The sequence below is a fragment of the Cinclus cinclus genome, chromosome 12 (assembly GCF_963662255.1).
Source record: "Cinclus cinclus chromosome 12, bCinCin1.1, whole genome shotgun sequence".
NCBI classification, from domain to species: domain Eukaryota; kingdom Metazoa; phylum Chordata; class Aves; order Passeriformes; family Cinclidae; genus Cinclus; species Cinclus cinclus.
Genome location: NC_085057.1, coordinates 9,943,381 through 9,951,944, shown reverse-complemented (window position 1 = coordinate 9,951,944; position 8,564 = coordinate 9,943,381). Strand labels below are relative to the sequence as shown.

General features: G+C 40.8%; 1 protein-coding gene across 1 annotated transcript; it reads left to right on the top strand.

Annotated features, from left to right (window-relative positions):
- LSM3 (LSM3 homolog, U6 small nuclear RNA and mRNA degradation associated) lies at window positions 1-3,032 on the top strand. Its single transcript, XM_062501046.1, has 4 exons — window positions 1-21; window positions 1,132-1,242; window positions 2,320-2,415; window positions 2,671-3,032. The coding sequence occupies exons 1-4, from the start codon at window positions 1-3 to the stop codon at window positions 2,749-2,751; spliced, it is 309 nt and encodes a 102-aa protein (XP_062357030.1). The 3' UTR covers window positions 2,752-3,032.
- The last annotated feature ends 5,532 nt before the right edge of the window (window positions 3,033-8,564 follow it).

The window sequence follows — 8,564 nt, the reverse complement described above, 5'->3', positions numbered from 1 at the left end:
ATGGCGGATGAGGTGGACCAGGTGAGCGGTTCTCTGCGTGAGCGGCTGCACGGGCAGGCGGCTCTGGGCTGGCCGGGCCCGCCGTGGGGCACAGAGCCCGGGAGCGCTTCCCGCGCGAGCTGAAAGCCCCGCTCGGCTTCGGAGCTTGTGCCGCTTGTGTCGGGGTGTGGGCAGGGCTCGCTGTGGGCCCGCTGACCCCGGGTACTGCCGGAGCAGGGAAGGGGGAAAGCTGCCGAGGGCAGTGTCTTTGGCTCTGAAAGGAGGGGGTAGATAGGACGGAAATAAGGGATAGAGATGAGATGCGGAAGATGTGGGATGTGCGCGGCGGTCTTCACCCTTTTTTAATTTCCGTCCTCGAAGTGCGCGTTTTTCACAGACGGGGCCTCGGGCTGGTGTGTGTGGAGGCTTCACGCCAGCCTTGGGGTCCGGCCCGGCAAGGGATCGGGGACGGAGAGTGTACGGGGGCGGTGTGTCTGTGTGTATGTGTATGTGTGTCTGTGTGTATGTGTATGTGTGTATGTGTTTCTCTGTGCGTGTGTGTACGTACGTGTCTGTGTGTGTGTGCACGTGTGTATGTACGTGTCTGTGTGTGTGTGCATGTGTGTATGTACATGTCTGTGTGTGTGTGTGTGCGCTCCCCGAGGACACCTCGGGGTGTGCAGGTGTGTGCTCCCCGAGGGCACGCGGGTGACTCCCTGGGCTGGCGCCGGTATCAGTGTGGGTGCAGCTGTTCCGGCCTGCACTGTGCCATGGCACAAGTGCGCTGCCGGTTCACACAGTGTGTGCTCTCTGCTGCAGTGTAAGCTGTGGCTGCTGGTAAGAAAAACAGTTCACAGAGTTATAGAATGGTTTGTGGTAGAAGTGACCCTAAAGGTCGTCTTGTTCCAGTCCCCTTGTGTGTGTGTGCTGCAGACTAAACTGGAATCGTTTGACTCACATTGCTCGTGTCTGGTGAGTATCGGTGGAGTGGTAAATCAGCAGCACTCAGATTCACCAGGATGCGAAGGAATGATTTGAAGTGTTTGCGTCTATGTTTTCATGCCTTTGTTTTCTGTGTCTCACAAACATTGAGGAATGGAAAAGTTCACTGGCTTTTTCTGTACAAATAATGCTTTTACTTTGTTTTTTTAGCAACAAACAACAAATACTGTAGAGGAGCCACTTGATCTCATCCGACTCAGTCTAGATGAGCGAATCTATGTCAAAATGAGGAATGACAGAGAGCTTAGAGGCAGATTACATGTAAGTAAAACTTCCAGAATGTTGTCATGCCCATTCAGCTAAGCACTGGGCAGCCTCTCTTTATGTACAACAGTCTGTTAAACAAGTTTACCTGTAATAATCCACTGGTTGTTGAAAAAGTTAGTTTAAAAACATGAGTAATTGCATTTCCTGATTGAAAGTGTAGAAGTGGTTGAAGAAAGTAGGTTAAGAATTGTCTTGGTTACAAGAACTGTAATGTGATTGGTGGAAAAATCTAATTTCCTTAGTTCTTTGTTAGGTATTAACTGCTTCCCTAGAAAGTCAAGAGATTTATTTTGTTTTTCTTGTCTCCTGAATGATACCAAGGAACTAATTTCACTGCTTTTGGCTTCCATTTATCTGTCTGTGAAATAAGCAGTAATGCTGCAGGTCTATTCCTATGATGTACACTGAGGCCTCTTCTAGACTGAGGTAATCTTTATCAAACAAGAGTCCCTCATGGCACACCCTTGGAGGTGTGATGGGTTATGTATCAGCCGGGTTCTCAGATTTTTGCTTTCTGTTAAGTCAGTCATCCTCCCTGAATGTTGTGTTTTGCTGGGGAAGAGAACCAGTTGCTCCACAAGTTAACTGGGCATCAATTCCTTTGGAATCACAGAGACAATGAGAGCTCCATCAGGGACACATGTAGTTTGCAACAAGCTTTTGTAAGGTTTTTGTAACATGTGTTTAAGGTTTTGTAGCATCGTATGAGAAGCAGCTTTCATGTCCTTTAAGTTGCTCCTGGGCAATTAATTCCAGGAGGCTGGACTGGCAGCAGGGTTTAGCTGGTTTAATGTTAACAAAGTATGTCTGTCTCTGAGGTCTTGTAAGTGCTCCACAGAATGTTTCAGAGCTGTTTCCTGCAAGTAAAGGTAGATGTTGTGCCTTCTTTTTCCTGCTGCAGAGTTCTCACTTGTTTATGTTTGTGTTGAGTTGTAATTAGAACTGATGTTACTTTGTTTTGGTCAAAATCAGACTAAACTATTTATGTCTGAAAGTCTTGCTAAAATTCTTTTTGAGTAAACTCATGTTTGAATTTTGGAAAACATAATAAACTAAACTTAATTCCTACAGGCTTATGATCAGCATTTAAATATGATTTTGGGTGATGTGGAAGAAACTGTGACTACAATAGAGATTGATGAAGAAACCTATGAAGAGATTTATAAAGTAAGGAGTGAAAAAGGAGTTAATTTATCCTCACAGATTTTTTTTATTTAAAACTACCCCGTGTTGCATTGTTAAAGTAGTTTACTGTGGACTGTTTTTTGAACCAGTACACAGGATATTTAGAAACTTGGTTTTAGTTGTATTGATCTCGTCAGCATGCCGGAACATTGAGTGCTTATTGGAGTTGATTCACGTGTGTTCTTATGATTGAAATGAATGTTTTGTAAATGTAAACTTTTCTTTCCTTCTTCACAGTCTACCAAAAGGAATATTCCGATGCTCTTTGTCAGAGGGGATGGCGTTGTGCTTGTAGCTCCCCCGTTGAGGGTTGGTTGAAAGAACAAAGGACTTAACTTTCTTGGAAAGTTCCAGACTTTTGGACAGTGGTTCATGTTTCAATCATGTCTCAAAATTATATGTTTTTTATAGGATATTTTTTGTCAGCCCTTCTGGAAAGGGGAGGGAAGGGGAACCAGTTTGTTTTGAAGAAAGTACGTGTAGTCAACTGAAGCAGTGTAAAACCCAACCTGATCTGAGAATTAATGTAAAGGGCTGTAAATTGGCCACCTTGTCACATTCAGTAAAATAATCCCTATGTTTTTGTATCTTCTCAGTAGCACTGCTTATTTTTGTTGTTTTAAATAAATTTTGGTTTATCTTTGGGATTTGACTTGTCATGTTTTTTGTGTTGGGGGTATATGCTCTTCTGTAGAGCTAATGCTTTATTAAGTTGTAATATCAGCCTTGCTGTCAGAGAAAGCAGTATCTTTAGCGTGTTGTTTTAACTTCTGTCTTTACTAATACCCAAGTCTCACAGCTTACTGGTTTTGGGGAATCAGTGGTGCTTTAATTAATGGCTTTGTTTTCAAATTTGTGATGTGTATCCTCACTATAGGGAAATGGTGTCTATATGAATCTTCCACCTGAGATAAAGAAGATGGGCTTCAGTGCAATGTCTTTAGATGTTTTCATGGTGGCTTTAACAGAGTTACAGTTTGCAAGGCCATATAGTTTGCATGTGAGGTTGTTGCTCACATGCTACTGAGTTGCCTGCTGCATTCATTTTCCACTGTTCATAGCATGTTTCAGTTCTTGAATACATTAAATTCTGCTGGATGCCTTAAGACACTCTTAAGTTATCTGTAGTGAAGGGCCACTAGAACCTGAACAAAGCTCTTTTTTAATAGATACTTTCTTATGTTTGCAGTTGCAATTTACTTTCCTTCTTGTGTGAAAAAGACACTTCTGTTATAATTATGTTTTAGAGTCATATGAGAGATGTAGGTCTGCGCTTCCTACAAAGCTTGACTTTTGACTTAATAAACTTAATTATCTAGGTTCTCTGTAGGGTTAGCAAAAGCAGTTTGCTCTGGCACTTTCTCTTACAGTTAAAAATCTTCATAAAAGTCTATAGCTTGAGACAGTGGTGAGGAATGCAAGGTCTGCCAGTCATTGTTTTTTTAATCTCCATTGAGTTTTGTACTTGGATTTTTGTATTGGAGGACTGACATGATGCTCAAAATGCGGGCAAGTCAGGAACTGATAAGTTTTAGAATTCACATCTAAAGTGTTAATAACACTTGTAGACTTGGAGAATGACAGTGGATGTGAGTCCAACGTATCCCCTTTACTTGAGCCATATTTGCCAGCATAGCACATTTATCTGTATGTACCTTATTTTTATATCACAGGGTATCAGCACAATGGTAAGAGGTCCCCTCACCTACATAAATCCCTGGAAAACTCATTAAAATTGTCTCGTTTGTCTCTTGTTTCTTTTTAAGTGAGAGGTTATGGTGATTGGTAGCTCAGTTATTGTCCAATTGATTTCTTGGGTATTTACTGTCTGATTATAAAGATCTGTTACTGTTGTGTGTCACTGAAATGGTTAGTAGCATTCTTGCTTCTCTGATTTGAAATGAACTGTCTGGAGTGGGATCCAGTCTATGCCTTTCCGTGATGAATGTGGAGTTGAAAAAAACAACAGAAAACAAATACACCCTCCCAGACAAACAAAACCCCAACAAAACAAATAATAACAGAAAAGCATCACCCTAAATGAACTCATGAACTCTCAAAAAAACCCAAACAACAAGCCCCCCAAATTAAAAAAAAAATCCCAAAAAACCAAAACCCAAAATATTTGAAGAGTTTTTTGCAGTCTGGTCTCTTGAAAACTGTTCTTTCTACTTTTTGATCATATGTTTGCTGTACTAACCATCTGCCAAGGTTTCTGTTCCTGGTGAGTTTTAAAAAGAATTTACGTTAATTTTCCACCTAAGTTTTCTCAAGGTTTCTCAAATACCTCTTCATCTTGTTGTAAGTTTTCAGTCTGCTGGAACTTTTAATATTACTGAACTTCTTGAAGCTTGGCTTTTTATTTCTAGTAGCTTTTTATCACAGTAGTAGCCTTCTGCTAAGTTTTAGCCTTTGGACTGCATCTTTTTATTAGATGGCAGAATAATTTCGTAGTTTGTCTTTAAAGAATTTCTGTTCTGTCTGAAAACATCTCACTTTTGGGAGCTCTTTTTTTACAAGACTGTTACTGTGTAATCCCCTTTCTCAGAAGTGCTGATAGAGTTAAACCTCTGATGTTTTTGTGTTTGCTGTCTTGAAATTTCTGTGCTTGCTTATGAAATTGATTTTTGGATCTGACTACTGTAGGGCACTAGATGGTGCTGCTTTTCTTCAAATTCTAGCTTTGTTGGCTTTAGTGTATGTAGCCTGTGTCAACAAGCCCTGTACTTGTACAATTAGTCACTTGTTTTTAATTAGGATGGCACTTGCCGACAGTTTTAAATTAACTCTGCTGCTCATGCATAAGTAAAAATCAAAATATGTTTTGATGCTTATGTAGGCACAGAGCAAGTCCCCACAAGAGTTAAAGTGAAGCAGTGTATGTGCCTTGCTTTGTCAGAGGTTAAGATGCACAAGCTCCAGGCTGGCAGCTTTTCTCAGAGAAGAATCAGCTGAAGAATTGCACTGTATAGAGTAAAGTGAGGCTGACCGCTGTGCTGCTGAGCCCTGCTTGGAGGAGAGCAGCCCTTGTTGCGTTGGTTCACAGGGCTGCTGCACCTACTGATTTGACTACTGTCCACTACCTTCACCAGAGAACTTGACTGCACTTCAAATTCAGCAGAGGGGAACAGCCTGCACTTAGGTGTTTCTGTACATTAAACTCCTGAAGAGACAGATATTTCAGTTTATTTAAAGTGATCCCTGCTGCTGCCTTTTTTTGGACCCACGTAAATAGATTTTAAATCCATTCTACATATATGAACAAGATATAATTTTGTTCTAGGCCATGTTGGGTTTGGGGGGATGTGTTCTGTTTGGCTTTTTTAAAAGTTCCTATTCCCTAGCACAGGACAAGCCCAGGATTTGGACAATACAGTTTTAACAAGCCTTGAGCAGTGTGAGCATTTGCAGGCTGCGGCAGGGATTCAGGGCTGGAAAAGCAGGACAGTATCAATCATGTTGGGAGTTCTGCATCAGCACTTCTCCTCTTGGTGCTTCTGTTTCTGTTCTGTAGATTTAATTGGAAATCTATCATTTGAAATATTTAAGAGAAAAAAAACTTGCAGGCATTCTTACTAATTTTCCTTACTGGAACCACGGGACTGGGAAGGGAGCTGATTCAGTCTAAGATGACAAATGCTGTGCATTGTTTTTTGAACTGATGATGATGATATGTACTGAAAATCCCATCAGACTTATTAAGGTTTTAAGGCATTCATGCCAATATCATTGATGGGCTGAATACATCATTACTGAGGGTGTAGGGCTTCCATGTTTCTAAACAGGAAGCTCCTTTCATATGCTAAACAAAAAGAATGGGAAAGAAAAATAGAAAGTTCTACAGAAACTTGAAGCACAGTGTCCAAGCCAGCCTTTTTTGGGGGGAAGAATGGGTGGAAGGAAGAGAATAGATGATGTGGGTTGGAGCGGAAAACAAGAACCACTGACGGAAAAAGATGTAGTCAGAAACCCTGTTCATGAGTGAATTTTTTCATTGTTGCCCAAATTAGTTTGAATGGAAGAAAGGCCCACTCCCGAATTTTGGAAACTTAGTCCAAAAAGCTTATTGAGTTGTACAATGGCATTTGATCAGTTTATGATGTGATTGCCTGCACCAGCAGGGGACAAGGCAGGCGTGCTCACTGTCTGGGTGGGTGGAAAGGCTCTTGCAGAAAGCACTGCACAAACCTCAGGAAGAGCTGGGTAATGACTGATCACAAAGAGGAGTTTTAGCAAAGTTTCCCTCTGGGTGGCACATGGTAAACAGGGATATTTGCTTCCTCAAGGTGCACATGGAAGGCATCAGGATATTCAAATGTAGGCATATTTTGCAACTTTCTCTTTGGTTTTAATCATGAAAATTGCTCTAGATTTTTATAACTAGTTGTTAAATTAATTTTCTGATAAGGACTTATGTTTTACACACCTGGACTGTCTAAATATGGTCTCAGTCTGTTGGTTCATGTCACCCAAAACCTGTGTCAGTACCTGCAGTAGATGATGTAGTCCTCTCACCTGTTTCTGGGTGATTTGTGCAAGGGACTTTCACCAGGGGCTTTAAACTATTTGACAAGTCAAAGCCTGCATTTCCTAAACTTCTGCAATAGTGGATCAATTTTAGCCCCTAAAGGAAACCTTAATGCTGCAGGTGACTCACAGCACTCAGCTATGGCACAGAAAATTATCATCTTTGTGGGTAAGGGAGGCTGCAAAAGTCTTTGCTAGCAATAGCACAGTTTATTATGTGATTCATAGTCTAATTGCTACCTAACTCACAGTTGTGGCACTTCTGCTACAGTAAATTTTCATTTGGTCCTCTTGAATCCACTAAACTGTTGGATAGTAAAACCTCCAGTCTGATGTATATCATGGCATCAAGTATGTGTGTCACTGAAGCTTGTCACTTAATGCTGATTGGGGGGAAACGCTGTGTAAAACTTTGACCAAGCAACTCACGTAATTCCTTCCCCAGTCTATTCTTTGAACATCACAAGAACTTTCAGGTAAGCAAACTATTTCTGTTGAAAAAGAAAGAATGCTGCTCTAAATGTTAAAATATGTAGAATATTAAGGGGAAAGCCTGTAGTCTTCTTCATGGAATACATTATGGAATTCTTCAGGAGCCTTCAAATTTCAGTGGCAGGGCAAATTTGAAACAAATGAATGGTGTTCCAAATCTTATTTCTTTAAATAACTGCTGCAACAGATGACTTTGTCACTCATCCTTAGCACATAATTGCAACGATTAAGTTGCCTTTTCATGATGTAAAAGTGACACATTAGCTAGACCGAATTACCTTATTCACAGCAAGAGCTGTTCTGGTTCATCCTGTGCTGGAGGTAGCGTGGCAATGCAGCATGTTGTAATTTGTTCTATAGCACCTATATTTAGTACTTTTTTGTAAAACGGTTGCCTCTCCCAACTGCCCAGATGTTGTGTTCCAGTGGTTAGAAGTCTGAGGAAGAAATGAGATATCAACAGATAATATCTGAGAGCTAATTTGATTTGTTCTACATTTGTAATGCATTCCTCCAAGCTAAATTCTTGTTGACTGACGTGCTGCTTATAAAAGGCAAGAGATCCAAAGCTTCACTGCAACCCAGGAGGATACACTATAGTTAAATTAAACACAATTCTCAACAACTTTCTTATACCAAACCTTTGGATCGATATTGTTGCCTGTGGGTGTAATTCAAATATTCAGAGTTGTTTCTGAATTAACGTGGTTCTATCCATAAAGCACAGGCTCTAATCAGAGTGGAGATTTTCTAATGTAATGGAGACTATTTTCATGTTAGTGTTAAGCCTTTATATCTTACTTGCCCTGCATTCATTCCCTGAAAACCAACCTAAACCCAGCAGTGCTGTTTGCTTGCAGCTTCCTATGGGTAACACAAGATCTCTGTCCTCTGTACTCAGTCCTAAAGCCAGCTGCTGGTGCTATTTTTGCCTTCTTGAGGCACTGTGATGTCCATACAGTGTTTTTTTTTCCCCCCCTCTCTCATGTGCAATCTCATGACTTAAGGCAAACTATTTTACATGTGTGTTTTTCAGGTGCTGAATATGAAGTTCACTTTATATTTCCTTTTGTGTTTTTCTCTGGATTTTCTTTTACTACTGTTGTCCTACA